General features: G+C 43.2%; 1 protein-coding gene across 1 annotated transcript in view; it reads left to right on the forward strand.

The window, feature by feature from the left end:
- Window positions 1-4073: 4073 nt before the first annotated feature.
- NUDT13 (nudix hydrolase 13) overlaps window positions 4074-19117 on the forward strand; it is a 33640-nt gene continuing 18596 nt past the window's right edge. Inside the window, exons 1-2 of the mRNA XM_072130053.1 lie at window positions 4074-4225; window positions 17804-17905. Coding sequence (XP_071986154.1) covers window positions 17826-17905 — 80 coding nt within the window. The 5' untranslated portion in view covers window positions 4074-4225; window positions 17804-17825. The remainder of the gene's footprint in view (window positions 4226-17803; window positions 17906-19117) is intronic.

A 19117-nucleotide genomic window follows, 5' to 3' on the forward strand; every position in this document is an offset into this window, starting at 1 on the left:
TCTTCTTTTGACACGAGGCTATCTGGCAGCTGCATATTCGTTACAATGAGCCAGTGGCTCATTGTAATGAATGTGCTGCAAAAATGCCATATATTGCAATACAGAAGTATTGCAGTATATGGTAGCAGCGATCTGACCATCTAGGGTTAATGTACCCTAGATGGTCTAAAAGATAGTGAAAAAAAAAAGAAAAAAAAAAGTTTAAAAAATAAAAAAAATTTATAAAATATTAAAAGTTCAAATCACCCCCCTTTCCCTAGAACGGATATAAAATATAACAAACAGTAAAAATCACAGACATATTAGGTATCGCCGCGTCCCAAAATGCCCGATCTATCAAAATATAAAAACGGTTACGGCCGGCGGTGACCTCCGAGGCGGGAAATGGCGCCCAAATGTCCGAAATGCGACTTTTACACCTTTTTACATAACATAAAAAATGAAATAAAAAAAGATCAAAATGTCGCACAGACCTCAAAATGGTAGCAATGAAAATGTCGCCTCATTTCGCAAAAAATGACCCCTCACACATCTCCGTGCGCCAAAGTATGAAAAGCGTCAGAAGATGGCAAAAAAATTTTTTTCTTTTTTGTACACATTTGTTTAATTTTTGAAAATGTATTAAAACACAATAAAACCTGTATAAATTTGGTATCACCGCGATCGCACCGAACCAAAGAATAAAGTAGGCGTGTTATTTGGAGCGAAGAGTGAAAGTCGTAAAAACTGAGCCCACAAGCGTTTTTTTTCAATTTTTCCACATTTGGAATTTTTTTTCAGCTTCGCAGTACACGGCATGTTAAAATAAATAACATTACGGGAAAGTAAAATTTGTTACGCACAAAATAAGCCCTCACACAGGTCTGTACACGGAAAAATGAAAAAGTTATGGATTTTTGAAGTTGGAGAGCGAGAAATGAGGCGAAAAACCCTCCGTCCTTAACCCCTTCACGCTCCGTGGCGGATATATCCGCCACGGAGCGCAGTGACTTAGCGCTCAGTGGCGGATATATCCGCCACGGCGCTTATGCCGGCTCGGCTCTGGATCAGAGCCGAACCGGCATCAAGAGACACGGGGTGCCGGCTGTAACTAATAGCCGGCACCCCAGTGTAACACCCGCGATCGGAGTTGTCTCCGATCGCGGGTGCTTAACCCGTTAAATGCCGCGGTCAGCGCGACCGCGGCATCTAACATGCATCTGGGGGATCTTTCCCCCACGATCGCCCCCCCCGAACCGTTTTCGGGGGGCGCCGATCGTTGCTATAGTAACTCTGGGGTCCGATCTGGACCCCAGAGTTACCTGCAAGAACTGCCAGTAAGATGGCGTCTGTGACGTCATCTTACTGGCACAGTGCCAGCCTATGCAAGTGTATAGGCTGACACTGCTAATATCCTGCAATACATGATTATTGCAGAGTATTATCATGAAGAAGCAATCAGATGATTGCTTCTTCATGTCCCATGGTATAAAAGTGAAAAAGTTAAAAAAAAAAGTTATTCAATAAAAAAATAAAGTCATAAATCACAAAAAATGCCCCAAACTCCCAAAACATATAAAGAGACATATAACTCAAAAAAAGTCTAAATCATAACACAAACCCCACATATATAGTATCACCGCGTCCGTAACAACCCGTAGAATAAAAGTAAATCATTATTGAACCCCCACGATAAACGCCGTAAAAAAAAACTGCTATAAACCTTCCAAAAATTATGATTTTTACCTTTTCAATCCCACAAAAAATGCTATAAAATGCGATCAAAAAACCATATGTACTCAGACATGATACTGGTGCAAAGTACAACATGTCCCGCAAAAAACAAGCCATCAACCAGCTCCGTAGCCAAAAATGTAACAATGTTATGCCACTTGGAAGACGGCAATACATAAATGATAGATTTTTCCCCACATTAGGGTTTTGTTTGACAAATTTAGTAAAACATAAGAAAATATATTCATGTCTGGTATCCCCGTAATCGTATCGACCCATAGAATAAAGATAACATGATTATTAGTCTATACGGTGAACACCAAAAAAAAAAAAAGTAAAAAATCCAGTACAGAATTGATGCTTTTCTACTCCTGCCCTCAAAAAAAGTTCCTAAATTTTCAACAATAGGTGATACCAACCCCAAAATGGTAACAATGGAAAAAGCATCTCGTCCCGCAAAAAAAATGCCGTCACATGGCCCCAATAACGAAAAAGCGAAAATTTTATAGCCTTCAAAAGGGGCCAATGAGGAAACTAAAATCCTGGCAGCTGCAGCGCCCTCCTTCCCTTCTGCGCCTCGCTGTGCCCCCATAACACAAGTCACAGCCACATGTGGGGGGTCTTTGTACTCAGGAGAAATTGCAGACCAAATTGTATGGTGGGTTTTCTCTTTTTATATTTTGGAAATGTGTAAATTTTAGTGCTAAATGAACGTATAAGGGAACAATATGACCATTCTAAATTTCACCTCCATTTTGATTCAATTACTATGAAGATCTCAAGGGGTTAACAATCTTCGTAAAAGCTGTTTCTGATAGTTTGGGGGGTGCAGATTTGAAAATGGGTAGATTATATAGGGGGTTTTGATGCTAAATATGTAAAATTTCATTCAAAACTGTATTTATCCCCAAAATAGTCAATTCTGAAAATCCGGAAAAGCGATTTTCTATTTGCAAGCCGCGTGACATCAAAATAAATTATCCAGACATTTCAGAAATTATGAAAATGTAAAGTAGACAAATGGGAAATGTTATTCAGCAACTTATTTAGGTGGTAAATCTATCTGCCTGAAAACGCAATGACTTAGAATTTCGAAAATGGCAAATTTTTCAAAAAATTTATCATATTTTCTTTTTTTTTGTAAATAAACGCAAAACTTATCAGCCAAAATTTACCACTAAAATGAAGTACAACATGTGGGGAAAAAACAATCTCAGAATCGCTTTGATAAGTAACAGTGTTCAAAAGTTATAACCATATAAAGAGACGCAGGTCAGAATCCAAAAAATCGGGCTGAGCCTTAAGCTACAAAATGGCTGCGTCCTTAAGGGGTTAAGGGGTTAAACAGCTGTTAACACCTGCGTTTACAAAACGCATGTTTGTGTGCATGGAGCCTAAACCTGCAATAAATTCATGTGGATCCACAATTACTTTTCCTGCCGAAAATTCTTTCTCTTCGTTTGAGCAAACCATGAACTGAATTAACACTGTTCACATGCAAATCAAATATTCAAGTGTAGGAAGTCTTAAAGGAAACCTACCACTTCAAGTGGCAGGTTTCCGATGGCAATACCGAGCACCAGCTCAGGGTGAGCTGGTGCCGGAGCTTATTTTAGTTAGTGTTTTAAACCGCGATATCGCGGTTTAAAACACTTTTTAAACTTTATAGCCGGCGCAGGCAGGTACGCGCTCGGCGCTTACCATGCGCGCGGCTCTCATTCACTTCCTATGTAGCCGCGTGCACGGTAAGCGCCGAGCGCGTACCTGCCTGCGCCGGCTATAAAGTTTAAAAAGTGTTTTAAACCGCGATACCGCGGTTTAAAACACTAACTAAAATAAGCTCCGGCACCAGCTCACCCTGAGCTGGTGCCCGGTATTGCCATCGGAAACCTGCCACTTCAAGTGGTAGGTTTCCTTTAAGTGTGTTTGTATTCATACAAACATATCTGTGCTGAAAATAGGAACAATTTTTATTGAGAGAGCCCTATTTTAGTGTAGGGAATATTCGTGGTGAACTTGTGCCCTTTATTTGGCTATATATGTCGGGGGTTATCGATTTTTACAGCATTGAACAAGACAGTAAACTGCAATAATGGGTGATCATAGTTTATTTTATCATGGACCTTGGTTGATGAAGGCACTAGCAGCAGAGTGAACAGAGTCCCAAATTGCTGTATAGTTATTTCCAGTGCGCAAAAATGACAGTTCTCTATAATGTGGCACATGATCACAAAAATAACATATCTCCACAATGTCCTTTACTCTTCCTGGCCAATCCTTTACACATTCCTTAGAACTATATTTCCCATACTGCCCTGTAACTAAAACTGCTGACGGTCCTAACCGGCCGGTAGGTGGCGGATGGGTTTGTGGGAAATGTAGTTCTTATAAAGAATGTTCCTCCTTGTTAGTGGATGCGCCCGCGCGAGCACAGGGACTACATTTCCCATAATTCACTTCAACAGTGGTCCGAACAATGATTGGTGCTGAAGGTTGATCTTCCAAAGTGAAAGTAAGTAAAAGTAATTCCCAGCCCCGGTTCCAATCGTTATTCACACGATATTGTGCGGCTTGTTGTGTCTATGATCAGTGTGATGAGGAAGCCTATTGTTCGTATTCATTGCCATAGGGGAGAGGAGAGGGTGAGACAGGTTGTGTCTGCAGATGGACACTGGGGATGGTCCTGTCATAGAATCATAAATGTTAGACTTAAATATTAATTTTAAGACAACTTCAAGTAGTAATAGTCGTCTTTTGTGTATTTTCAACTTCTTGGAAAAATCTCCATAGTGTCCATATAAAGCAGCCATTCAGAAAGAAGTGATATCTGCTGGTATCGGAAGCGATTTTATGCTGCGACAAGGGGATGGGGGTTGAGGAGAGCCGCGCAAAAGTTGATTTCCATTTCATTATCTGCAACAATTAAATGACCTGGATTATATATATCTCGATGTATTGTCATACATCCAATACACTAGATTGCCATGGTATTACACTGTGGTAGTAAAGGGAACCTGTCATCAGGAGCCCTTTTTCTGGCTCCCCCATGTCCCCATAGTGTGCACATTGTCAATACATCATCAATCATACAGTTTCCTTATAACACTTTGGCAATGTGCACACTATTCTCTATAGGGACATGGGGAGCCAGAAAAAGGGCCCCGGATTATAAGGTTCCCATTAACATATAGGAATGCTGTGCAGCACACCGGCAGGTAATACAATATCTGTGTGGGCTTCCTTTATTGTGCGCTGTTGTCTATATCGATGTGTAAACATATATTTTATTTTAAGATTCGCCCTGATAATTAATTCACTACAGAAAGACACTAAAATGCTCATTGATGTACCCAAGAATTTACCTATGGCAGCATAAAATGACCATTTTTGAACTTCCCTACCTTGTGTGAATGTATACATACACAGAAATATGGCACCACATAGTGAAGGCAACAGACAAAAAGGTATGAACCTAGGACGATACCATAGGTCATCAAGGTGAAAAACATTGGGTGGGCATCATCAAGAGCTTCTATACGGTTTTCCTCTGCTCCCCCTCGATTGTGCATACTATTCTCCTTATTCTCTCTGAGTATACAATGTCCTCTCCTTGTCCTGTGTGTATACACAATACACAAAGGGGCAGATTTATAGTTAGGCAGGATCTTATTCCAGGTTTTTGGAGTGTAAATCTGTTTAGCACATCTGGAGTAAATTGGGTGAAGTGAAAAGTAGAGTGGGTTGGAAAAAGTTGCAAGAAAAAGGTGTTATTTTGCGCAAATTGGCAGATAAAAAATTGTAATACAGGAAACTGTCTCCACTGCAATGATACTTTGGGCCTTGGGGGATGTGTTTCTCCATTTTGCTTAGTGGCTCATTGGACAAACCTGCTGGGTCAGTGAATTTTGGACTGTGTGGTGGACAAATATTATGGAGTGAACGCTGTGCCAAGGACGGGACTCCAAGCATCATAGAAAAACCCTCGGACAACAGCGCCATAATGTCATCACAACTACAGCGTGCTGATGCTTTTTTGTGGGATAACAAGGACTCCGTGCATCTTTCTTCAACATGGTCCTTGAAATCTGCCCACTAGGTGTATTTTAGCCCTAATGAATGGCTACTGAGCATAACCTGAAGGATACCGTACTTGACTTTATAAAATAATTATCCAAATAGAGTTATCCAAATACTTTTTGTTACAATATGTAAAAGTGCAACATTCACTTTACACCCTGAAGCCTTATGTTAATGGGGTTTTCCAATGACATTGTTATGTGATTGTATGAGCAAATAACCGAGAGTGCAAGTTGTTTGTACAGGTGGCCAGAGGCTATGAAAGTACAGATCCCACCAGGAACACCCACATCTGCGTACACGTCTTGGTCACACATTGGGTCGTATCAGTAAATGCACTGAAAAGTCTATCCTTACATACGTTAGATGCACCTACCACCGGATATACTTTAATAGGTAGATCTCGGGGTAGATCCATAGTGGTAGGTTTGCTTTAAAGGTGCACTAAAAAAAAGTGGTGCACTCTGTCGGGACAGTGAAGGGAGCACTAGATTCATGCAGAAATCCTGAATCTGGTGCACCCTGCTCTATACACAGGCAAACTGCATATAGTGCAGTTTGCACTGTTCTTAGTAAATGTTCCCCTATATCTCAAAATGAAGAGGAAATGTATTTTCTAAAGTTATTACAAATCCTTACAAAACTATTCCCAATTGTTAATGGGTGAATAGTTTTTTTTGCTTAAAGGAAATCTACCATTTTATTTGATGCATTATGAAGCAAACATTCATTGAGAATGCTGAGCTGTGAGGTTTCGCTGAAAAAACAATTATAAAATGATAATGAGTCTCTTTCACTCCTGTGTCTGGGCTAAGTGCGTTTCCTTGAACATTAGTTTTGCACTGCACCAGAGGATGATGTAATCACTGTTCTCCCTGCCAGGCAGAATAATCAATTGCTGCACCATCCCCAAGCTGCTGTGTATGAGTCATCCAGCTCAGGTTGATTAGTCCTGTCTTGGCTGTTCAGAAAGCTTGTGTGTAATGTGGATCCAGCTTTCCCAAGGTCCTGAATGTTATAATAGTTTTTTTCAGCAAAACCACTCATCACAGGGATTAAACAAGATATGATTTTGCATCAGTGTAGCAACACCATTCTCAAAATATGTTTGGTTCATAATGCATCAAATCAAATGATTTTCTTTAACAATAATAATAATATGTACTTATATATATAGCGCTATTATACAAACAGTCATATGAAACAATAGGAGTGAGGGCCCTGCTCACAAGTAAGGGGAGGACACAAGAGATATAAGAGCCTGTATAATGGTCCAGCCTTGCTTTTCTTCCATGCTGGCCAGCAAACCTTCATCTCTGTACAGGTTGATGCTAAACTGCGTTTAGAAGTAGAATTCAAGACTTGGGAGGAGTTTCTCTCGGTTGCAGACGTGATAACAATGAGGGTGCGTTCACATGTTCAGATGCAGTTTTCAATGTGTTAACCGGGATTGGAGTGGAAGAAAACGGCAGCATCCCTCAATGATATGTTCTCACCCATTACAATCCACACCTGCTTTTGGCTTCGAAAACTGCACATCTAAAAAAAACTGAACGTGTGAACATACCCTGAAACATTTGAAATCATAAAATAGCACTATGGGTTTTGCATGTAAACAATGGCCCTCGTTCCATATCGTCAGCGGTTCAGTGTCAACACATATGTGTTTGGTAAAACCCTTAGCGCTTGAATTTTTAGTTTTTCTAAACACAATTCAATTGCACCGAGGAGGAGTAACTCCGGATAGCAGATGTGCTTAGACATAAATGCTGGGGTTCGAGAACGAGCAACATGTGTTTTACATTGTTTACCGACAAAACACATGTTGCTCAATCCCAAAAGAAAGTGTTTAGGTCTTAACACATCTGTGCTCGGAAGTAGCTCCACCTCAACTACGCTTAACTGAATGCAAATTGTGTGAACTCAGCCCAAACTGGGTAATGGAAACTAAAAATGGAATGTGACAGAAAGGTCTTCCATTCATCTTCCAATCCCCATAAACATTGATATACCTTCCATCACACGTGTAATTAAAAGTGAAAACCAGAACCCACTGAATGCAGGTGTTAACTCAGTCTTGTTTGAGTAGATTATAAGCTCCTGTGGAGATGCTGGAAGTGTGAATCGCTGAAGAGAATTCCTTTAGGAGGGGGAATGAGGGAGTTGAGAGAAATGAAGTCCCTCATTTTCTCTCATTCCTGAGGAAGATGGGAATGAGGTAGCAGGCCGGAGTTGGCTCAGCTGAAGAGAATGCAGGCTCATTGTCAATTAGGAAGCTGTAGGCATGACTGAGGTGGAAGAACATGAATATGCATAGATGGTGATTCAACTTTACGAACAGGCTGTAGGGTGTAGAACTTTAGGGTTCTACGTTCACACGTTTTTTGCATTTTTAAATGCATCTAGAAACACATGTGTCTGGTTTGAAAGCTTTTTCATTATTGCTGGAAGTGTAATCTGCGGTGTTAACATTGGGAAACAGCTGTTGGTACACTTTAGACAATTTAGCAATAAAGAAAAATGCTGTCAAATCAGGCAGATGCCTGGTGACATGTAAAATTTATGCATTTTTGGATTTATTTTTAAACAAATGTATTTCTGGTATACGATTAAAAGAGCATCCAAAAAAATGCCACATATTAGGCATGGAGAGGAACAGTATAGGGATAGTTAACATCAGTTTACAGCCTTGAAACCTATATATAACAGATACTAAGGCAGTCATGTTAGCTTTCTTCTTCGGTAGTGTAAAAGCATGGAGCTTTACCATGTATACAAATACCAATATTTGATTCAGAGATACAAATTGTTCCTTTTCTAGATGTTCTGCCAATGTCTTAGCGTAGATATTAAGTGATCCAATAATACTTTTATTTTGGAAAATAGCAATAAATTCAAAACAACTTGTACAGGTCATTCCCTAATATTTCTTGATGACTTTATTCTTGGGAAGGTGACCAATTGTCCATTGCGCATTGTAGCTACGGGAGAATTTAGAGACTATACTGCATATATATAGTATATAGAGGGTATTGCTTATGTTGGGGATTATAGAGGTGTATAATAAGATGGACATAGAGTGGTAGCTAATCCCGTAACATGGTAATCGGATTGGGAAGTTAAGCGCTGAAAGGATTTTTTTTGTTGATTTGAGAACTGGATGGAAAAACACCAAGTTGTGGCTGGACGGGCAGAAAGCATTACACTGGTTGTATGAGGCGGATTGTCCGCACATTAGGCATTTCCAAATGGGAACATCTGCTTTCCATTTGTGGAATGAAAAAGCTGGACCATTACTACACTAAAGTGCAATAAAACAAAATGATGAACATTTCATATCAGTGAGATATAAATGAGGAATATGACAATTGTGATACAATGTGATGGGGAAAGAAGTACATCTATTCTATATTCTGTGCCGTCCAGCCCGCTAGGTCACCAGCAAAGCTGAAATACTGTGCTCAACTACTAAAAACCTAAACATTCACCTCAAATAAACCTTTTTTTGTATTAGTTAGCTGAGCCCTTTCTTCATACTGTTCCCCATTTCGTTAGTAATGAGTGGAAATAATGGTGCCATACATCTTTTTTCCCACTATTAATAACAAAAGCTTAATGGATGTTATCTTTCCGTACATTGATGTTAAGGTGAATGAAAAACCTTCTGCACACCAGTTTTTTTTATTTTTTTTATTTTTTTTTAGCTACGTTCTCCTGAAATGGAGAGTGTAAGAGAAAGTCCCAACACAGGTGTGAACTGGGCCTTACAAAATCAGATTCCAAACACTGACATATGAAATGAAATGTCAACTCTCTTTTTATTAACTCATTCTGTGTCCTCCTCCAGTCTGTTATCCGCCAAATACCTGATACCAAGCTCCAGGCTTCCCTGCAGTCACTTTCACTTAGGAGCTTGTATATAAGATGACGGCAGATGACTGGTTAAAGCAGCAGAATTTTTATTTTATAATTATTTTATATTGTTCCCTTATAAAGAATGGCTGGACAATTATACAAGCTTTTATACCTCTTGTGTCACCCCCTCATCCTCATAGACTGTAAGCTCTTGTGTCACCCCCTCATCCTCATAGACTGTAAGCTCTTGTGTCACCCCCTCATCCTCATAGACTGTAAGCTCTTGTGTCACCCCCTCATCCTCATAGACTGTAAGCTCTTGTGTCACCCCCTCATCCTCATAGACTGTAAGCTCTTGTGTCACCCCCTCATCTTCATAGACTGTAAGCTCTTGTGTCAACCCTTCATCCTCATAGACTGTAAGCTCTTGTGTCACCCCTCATCTTCATAGACTGTAAGCTCTTGTGTCACCCCCTCATCCTCATAGACTATAAGCTCTTGTGTCACCCCCTCATCTTCATAGACTGTAAGCTCTTGTGTCACCCCTCATCCTCAGACTGTAAGCTCTTGTGTCACCCCTCATCCTCAGACTGTAAGCTCTTGTGTCACCCCCTCATCCTCATAGACTATAAGCTCTTGTGTCACCCCCTCATCCTCATAGACTGTAAGCTCTTGTGTCACCCCCTCATCCTCATAGACTGTAAGCTCTTGTGTCACCCCCTCATCCTCATAGACTGTAAGCTCTTGTGTCACCCCCTCATCTTCATAGACTGTAAGCTCTGGTGTCATCCCCCTCATCCTCATAGACTGTAAGCTCTTGTGTCAACCCTTCATCCTCATAGACTGTAAGCTCTTGTGTCACCCCCTCATCTTCATAGACTGTAAGCTCTTGTGTCACCCCTCATCCTCAGACTGTAAGCTCTTGTGTCACCCCTCATCCTCAGACTGTAAGCTCTTGTGTCACCCGCTCATCCTCATAGACTATAAGCTCTTGTGTCACCCCCTCATCCTCATAGACTGTAAGCTCTTGTGTCACCCCCTCATCCTCATAGACTGTAAGCTCTGGTGTCATCCCCCTCATCCTCATAGACTGTAAGCTCTTGTGTCACCGACTCATCCTCATAGACTGTAAGCTCTTGTGTCACCCCCTCATCCTCATAGACTGTAAGCTCTTGTGTCACCCCTTCATCCTCATACACTGTAAGCTCTGGTGTCATCCCCCTCATCCTCATAGACTGTAAGCTCTTGTGTCACCCCCTCATCCTCATAGACTGTAAGCTCTTGTGTCAACCCCTCATCCTCATAGACTGTAAGCTCTTGTGTCACCCCCTCATCTTCATAGACTGTAAGCTCTTGTGTCACCTCCTCATCATCATAGACTGTAAGCTCTTGTGTCACCCCCTCATCCTCATAGACTGTAAGCTCTTGTGTCACCCCCTCATCCTCATAGACTGTAAGCTCTTGTGTCACCCCCACATCCTCATAGACTGTAAGCTCTTGTGTCACCCCCTCATCCTCATAGACTGTAAGCTCTTGTGTCACCCCCTCATCCTCATAGACTGTAAGCTCTTGTGTCACCTCCTCATAGACTGTAAGCTCTTGTGTCACCTCCTCATTGTCATAGACTGTAAGCTCTTGTGTCACCCCTCATCCTCATAGTCTGTAAGCTCTTGTGTCTCCCCCTCCTCCTAATAGACTGTAAGCTCTTGTGTCACCCCCTTATCCTCATAGTCTGTAAGCTCTTGTGTCTCCCCCTCCTCCTCATAGACAGTAAGCTCTTGTGTCACCCCTTCATCCTCATACACTGTAAGCTCTGGTGTCATCCCCCTCATCCTCATAGACTGTAAGCTCTTGTGTCACCTCCTCATCCTCATAGACTGTAAGCTCTTGTGTCACCCCTCATCCTCATAGACTGTAAGCTCTTGTGTCTCCCCCTCATCCTCATAGACTGTAAGCTCTTGTGTCACCCCCTCATCCTCATAGACTGTAAGCTCTTGTGTGACCCCCTCATCCTCATAGACTGTAAGCTCTTGTGTCACCCCCACATCCTCATAGACTGTAAGCTCTTGTGCCACCCCCTCATCCTCATAGACTGTAAGCTCTTGTGTCACCCCCTCATCCTCATAGACTGTAAGCTCTTGTGTCACCCCCTCATCCTCATAGACTGTAAGCTCTTGTGTCACCCCCTCATCCTCATAGACTGTAAGCTCTTGTGTCACCCCCTCATCCTCATAGACTGTAAGCTCTTGTGTCACCCCCACATCCTCATAGACTGTAAGCTCTTGTGCCACCTCCTCATCCTCATAGACTGTAAGCCCTTGTGTCACCCCCTCATCCTCAGACTGTAAGCTCTTGTGTCACCCCCTCATCCTCATAGTCTGTAAGCTCTTGTGTCTCCCCCTCCTCCTCATAGACAGTAAGCTCTTGTGTCACCCCCTCATCCTCATAGACTGTAAGCTCTTGTGTCACCCCCTCATCCTCATAGACTTTAAGCTCTAGTGTCACCTCCTCATCCTCATAGACTGTAAGCTCTTGTGTCACCCCTCATCCTCATAGACTGTAAGCTCTTGTGTCACCCCCTCATCCTCATAGACTGTAAGCTCTTGTGTCACCCCTCATCCTCAGACTGTAAGCTCTTGTGTCACCCCTTCATCCTCATACACTGTAAGCTCTGGTGTCATCCCCCTCATCCTCATAGACTGTAAGCTCTTGTGTCACCCCTTCATCCTCATACACTGTAAGCTCTGGTGTCATCCCCCTCATCCTCATAGACTGTAAGCTCTTGTGTCACCTCCTCATCCTCATAGACTGTAAGCTCTTGTGTCAACCCCTCATCCTCATAGACTGTAAGCTCTTGTGTCACCCCCTCATCTTCATAGACTGTAAGCTCTTGTGTCACCTCCTCATCCTCATAGACTGTAAGCTCTTGTGTCACCCCCTCATCTTCATAGACTGTAAGCTCTTGTGTCACCCCTCATCCTCAGACTGTAAGCTCTTGTGTCACCCCTTCATCCTCATAGACTGTAAGCTCTTGTGTCACCCCCTCATCTTCATAGACTGTAAGCTCTTGTGTCACCCCTCATCCTCAGACTGTAAGCTCTGGTGTCATCCCCCTCATCCTCATAGACTGTAAGCTCTTGTGTCACCCCCTCATCCTCATAGACTGTAAGCTCTTGTGTCACCCCCTCATCCTCATAGACTGTAAGCTCTTGTGTCACCCCCTCATCCTCATAGACTGTAAGCTCTTGTGTCACCCCCTCATCCTCATAGACTGTAAGCTCTTGTGTCACCCCCTCATAGACTGTAAACTCTTGTGTCACCCCTTCATCCTCATAGACTGTAAGCTCTAGTGTCAGCTCCTCATCCTCATAGACTGTAAGCTCTTGTGTCACCCCTCATCCTCATAGACTGTAAGCTCTTGTGTCACCCCCTCATCCTCATAGACTGTAAGCTCTTGTGTCACCCCCTCATCTTCATAGACTGTAAGCTCTTGTTTCACCCCCTCATCCTCATAGACTGTAAGCTCTTGTGTCACCCCCTCATCTTCATAGACTGTAAGCTCTTGTGTCGCCCCTCATCCTCAGACTGTAAGCTCTTGTGTCACCTCCTCATCCTCATAGACTGTAAGCTCTTGTGTCAACCCCTCATCCTCATAAACTGTAAGCTCTTGTGTCACCCCTTTTATCCTCATAGACTGTAAGCTCTTGTGTCCCCCTCTCATCCACATAGACTGTAAGCTCTTGTGTCACCCCCTAATCCACATAGACTGTAAGCTCTGGTGTCATCCCCCTCATCCTCATAGACTGTAAGCTCTTGTGTCACCTCCTCACCCTCATAGACTGTAAGCTCTGGTGTCATCCCCCTCATCCTCATAGACTGTAAGCTCTTGTGTCAACCCCTCATCCTCATAGACTGTAAGCTCTTGTGTTACCCCCTCATCTTCATAGACTGTAAGCTCTTGTGTCACCCCCTCATCCTCATAGACTGTAAGCTCTTGTGTCACCCCCTCATCTTCATAGACTGTAAGCTCTTGTGTCACCCCTCATCCTCATAGACTGTAAGCTCTTGTTTCTCCCCCTCATCCTCATAGACTGTAAGCTCTTGTGTCTCCCCCTCATCGTCATAGACTGTAAGCTCTTGTGTCACCCCCTCATCCTCATAGACTGTAAGCTCTTGTGTCACCCCCTCATCCTCATAGACTGTAAGCTCTTGTGTCACCCCCTCATCCTCATAGACTGTAAGCTTTTGTGTCACCCCCTCATCCTCATAGACTGTAAGCTCTTGTGTCACCCCCTCATCCTCATAGACTGTAAGCTCTTGTGTCATCCCCCTCATCCTCATAGACTGTAAGCTCTTGTGTCATCCCCCTCATCCTCATAGACTGTAAGCTCTTGTGTCACCCCCTCATCCTCATAGACTGTAAGCTCTTGTCACCCCCTCATCCTCATAGACTGTAAGCTCTTGTGTCACCCCCTCATCCTCATAGACTGTAAGCTCTTGTGTCACCCCCTCATCCTCATAGACTGTAAGCTCTTGTGTCACCCCATCATCCTCATAGACTGTAAGCTCTTGTCACCCCCACATCCTCATAGACTGTAAGCTCTTGTCACCCCCACATCCTCATAGACTGTAAGCTCTTGTCACCCCCACATCCTTATAGACTGTAAGCTCTTGTCACCCCCACATCCTCATAGACTGTAAGCTCTTGTCACCCCCTCATCCTCATAGACTGTAAGCTCTTGTGTCACCCCCTCATCCTCATAGACTGTAAGCTCTTGTGTCACCCCTCATCCTCATAGACTGTAAGCTCTTGTGTCACCCCCTCATCCTCATAGACTGTAAGCTCTTGTGTCACCCCTCATCCTCATAGACTGTAAGCTCGTGTCACCCCCTCATAGACTGTAAGCTCTTGTGTCACCCCCTCATCCTCATAGACTGTAAGCTCTTGTGTCACCCCTTCATCCTCATAGACTGTAAGCTCTTGTGTCACCCCCTCATCCTCATAGACTGTAAGCTCTTGTGTCACCCCCTTATCCTCATACACTGTAAGCTCTTGTGTCACCCCCTTATCCTCATACACTGTAAGCTCTTGTGTCCCCCTCATCCTCATAGACTGTAAGCTCTTGTGTCACCCCCTCATCCTCATATACTGTAAGCTCTTGTGTCACCCCCTCATCCTCATAGACTGTAAGCTCTTGTATCACCCCCTCATCCTCATAGACTGTAAGCTCTTGTGTCACCTCCTCACCCTCATAGACTGTAAGCTCTTGTGTCACCCCTTCATCCTCATAGACTGTAAGCTCTTGTGTCACCCCCTCATCCTCATAGACTGTAAGCTCTTGTGTCACCCCCTTATCCTCATACACTGTAAGCTCTTGTGTCACCCCCTTATCCTCATACACTGTAAGCTCTTGTGTCACCCCCTTATCCTCATAGACTGTAAGCTCTTGTCACCCCCACATCCTCATAGACTGTAAGCTCTTGTCACCCCCACATCCTCATAGACTGTAAGCTCTTGTCACCCCCACATCCTCATAGACTGTAAGCTCTTGTCACCCCCTCATCCTCATAGACTGTAAGCTCTTGTGTCACCCCCTCATCCTCATAGACTGTAAGCTCTTGTGTCACCCCTCATCCTCATAGACTGTAAGCTCTTGTGTCACCCCCTCATCCTCATAGACTGTAAGCTCGTGTCACCCCCTCATCCTCATAGACTGTAAGCTCTTGTGTCACCCCTTCATCCTCATAGACTGTAAGCTCTTGTGTCACCCCCTCATCCTCATAGACTGTAAGCTCTTGTGTCACCCCCTTATCCTCATACACTGTAAGCTCTTGTGTCCCCCCTCATCCTCATAGACTGTAAGCTCTTGTGTCACCCCCTCATCCTCATATACTGTAAGCTCTTGTGTCACCCCCTCATCCTCATAGACTGTAAGCTCTTGTGTCACCCCCTCATCCTCATAGACTGTAAGCTCTTGTGTCACCTCCTCACCCTCATAGACTGTAAGCTCTTGTGTCACCCCTTCATCCTCATAGACTGTAAGCTCTTGTGTCACCCCCTCATCCTCATAGACTGTAAGCTCTTGTGTCACCCCCTTATCCTCATACACTGTAAGCTCTTGTGTCACCCCCTTATCCTCATACACTGTAAGCTCTTGTGTCACCCCCTTATCCTCATAGACTGTAAGCTCTTGTCACCCCCACATCCTCATAGACTGTAAGCTCTTGTCACCCCCACATCCTCATAGACTGTAAGCTCTTGTCACCCCCACATCCTCATAGACTGTAAGCTCTTGTCACCCCCTCATCCTCATAGACTGTAAGCTCTTGTGTCACCCCCTCATCCTCATAGACTGTAAGCTCTTGTGTCACCCCTCATCCTCTTAGACTGTAAGCTCTTGTGTCACCCCCTTATCCTCATACACTGTAAGCTCTTGTGTCCCCCCTCATCCTCATAGACTGTAAGCTCTTGTGTCACCCCCTCATCCTCATATACTGTAAGCTCTTGTGTCACCCCTTCATCCTCATAGACTGTAAGCTCTTGTGTCACCCCCTCATCCTCATAGACTGTAAGCTCTTGTGTCACCCCCTCATCCTCATAGACTGTAAGCTCTTGTGTCACCCCCTTATCCTCATACACTGTAAGCTCTTGTGTCACCCCCTTATCCTCATAGACTGTAAGCTCTTGTCACCCCCACATCCTCATAGACTGTAAGCTCTTGTCACCCCCACATCCTCATAGACTGTAAGCTCTTGTCACCCCCACATCCTCATAGACTGTAAGCTCTTGTCACCCCCTCATCCTCATAGACTGTAAGCTCTTGTGTCACCCCCTCATCCTCATAGACTGTAAGCTCTTGTGTCACCCCTCATCCTCATAGACTGTAAGCTCTTGTGTCACCCCCTCATCCTCATAGACTGTAAGCTCGTGTCACCCCCTCATCCTCATAGACTGTAAGCTCTTGTGTCACCCCTTCATCCTCATAGACTGTAAGCTCTTGTGTCACCCCCTCATCCTCATAGACTGTAAGCTCTTGTGTCACCCCCTTATCCTCATACACTGTAAGCTCTTGTGTCCCCCCTCATCCTCATAGACTGTAAGCTCTTGTGTCACCCCCTCATCCTCATATACTGTAAGCTCTTGTGTCACCCCCTCATCCTCATAGACTGTAAGCTCTTGTGTCACCCCCTCATCCTCATAGACTGTAAGCTCTTGTGTCACCTCCTCACCCTCATAGACTGTAAGCTCTTGTGTCACCCCTTCATCCTCATAGACTGTAAGCTCTTGTGTCACCCCCTCATCCTCATAGACTGTAAGCTCTTGTGTCACCCCCTTATCCTCATACACTGTAAGCTCTTGTGTCACCCCCTTATCCTCATACACTGTAAGCTCTTGTGTCACCCCCTTATCCTCATAGACTGTAAGCTCTTGTCACCCCCACATCCTCATAGACTGTAAGCTCTTGTCACCCCCACATCCTCATAGACTGTAAGCTCTTGTCACCCCCACATCCTCATAGACTGTAAGCTCTTGTCACCCCCTCATCCTCATAGACTGTAAGCTCTTGTGTCACCCCCTCATCCTCATAGACTGTAAGCTCTTGTGTCACCCCTCATCCTCTTAGACTGTAAGCTCTTGTGTCACCCCCTTATCCTCATACACTGTAAGCTCTTGTGTCCCCCCTCATCCTCATAGACTGTAAGCTCTTGTGTCACCCCCTCATCCTCATATACTGTAAGCTCTTGTGTCACCCCTTCATCCTCATAGACTGTAAGCTCTTGTGTCACCCCCTCATCCTCATAGACTGTAAGCTCTTGTGTCACCCCCTCATCCTCATAGACTGTAAGCTCTTGTGTCACCCCCTTATCCTCATACACTGTAAGCTCTTGTGTCACCCCCTTATCCTCATAGACTGTAAGCTCTTGCTCGCTCCTCTTGTTCCATATGACTGTTTGTACTCTGTAATCTGATATTATATTTGTATTTGTCCCCTATGATTTGTGAAGCGCAACGGAATATGATGGCGCTATATAAATAAAGATTATTATTATGAACTGTGCCCTCGTGTGTGGGGAGAAGGGGATTTTCTCATTATTGGTGGAAATACTGTGAATACAATTTTTGGGATGGAAATGTGATTGTCTTTGTTGTTTTTAGGTATTTTGATGCTGTGGTAACAATGCAGAAGATGCTGTGTGCTGCGCTCCGGTATACAGCCCGCTCTGCCAGGCTTTGCTCTTCCTATGTTAAAGAGACACGGTATGTCATCTTATATGTCATCTTATATATCATCTTATATGTCATCTTATATGTCATCTTATATGTCATCTTATATATCATCTTATATATCATCTTATATGTCATCTTATTTGGCTTTTTATTTTCATTTTTGTTGTTATTTCTGTTTTTAATAACTACAGTTCATTCATTATAAAATTAAAGGTCCCGGAACTTTTTCATTCCTTAGTTTTAGGACCTATCTGTATATTTGTGTGTTTGTTTGAAATTGTAAGCTGAATGAGCATATCCAAGGCTAAGCTCACATGTTCTTTGGGCGCTCTGCTATTGGCCTCAGTGGTAACACTCACATTAGCGCACATCATCATTGCAGAGACTGTTTTGACCACTCCAGCAGTAGGTTAAATACAATTTTATGAAGTTTACATGTCCACTTCGTAAAAATTCTTCATTTTCAAAGTTTGAAATGTTCTGCATTCCGGAGAGGAAGTAAAACTACCCAAAAAGCTAATAACTAACATTTCCGGAATGTCTGCTTTAAGTTGGAACGATATTTTATGCAGCCTCTCATTTTCTCCAAAATCATCATAATTTTATTTATCATAATTAATTAGTTTTATCATAATCTCAGTAATATACCATTCACCATGTACCGTATTTTTCAGACTATAAGGCACACAAAAAATCCTTTGATTTTCTCAGAAATCAAAGGTGCGCCTTATAGTCCAGTGCGCCTTATATAAGAACCGTACTTACAGACAACAGCTGCCTTAAACTGTGCACAGGTCTGCCACCTGCTGGTCATTCATCCTTATAATCAAGTGCGCCTTACAATCCGGTGCGCCTTATTTATGAACCTAGAGGTTTTAGCAGGCATTTATTGATGGTGCACCTTATAATACGGTGCTCCTTATAGTCCGGAAAAAACTGTTATAGTCTTAGGATATTCAGCATTGCATTTTGCTTCAGGCAAAACTGTATAATAGCGGGTAGTAGTAAACTGACCAAACTCTGAGTAGATACGGCTATTTTTGACAATTCTTTCCTTTTTTTTGGAATTTTAGAGCATAATTATAGAGGCAAAAGGGAGGGTCAGAAAATGACAATATGCAAATGACAACCTCATTTCCGTCCCAGCAGATATTCGCCTGTGAGTTAAAATATCGCAGGTTCAGGTCACGATCTAAAGCTAAGATATAAAATACATAACATAGAAGAGGCAATTTGTGGAGG

Source organism: Engystomops pustulosus, chromosome 11, assembly GCF_040894005.1.
Source record: "Engystomops pustulosus chromosome 11, aEngPut4.maternal, whole genome shotgun sequence".
NCBI classification, from domain to species: domain Eukaryota; kingdom Metazoa; phylum Chordata; class Amphibia; order Anura; family Leptodactylidae; genus Engystomops; species Engystomops pustulosus.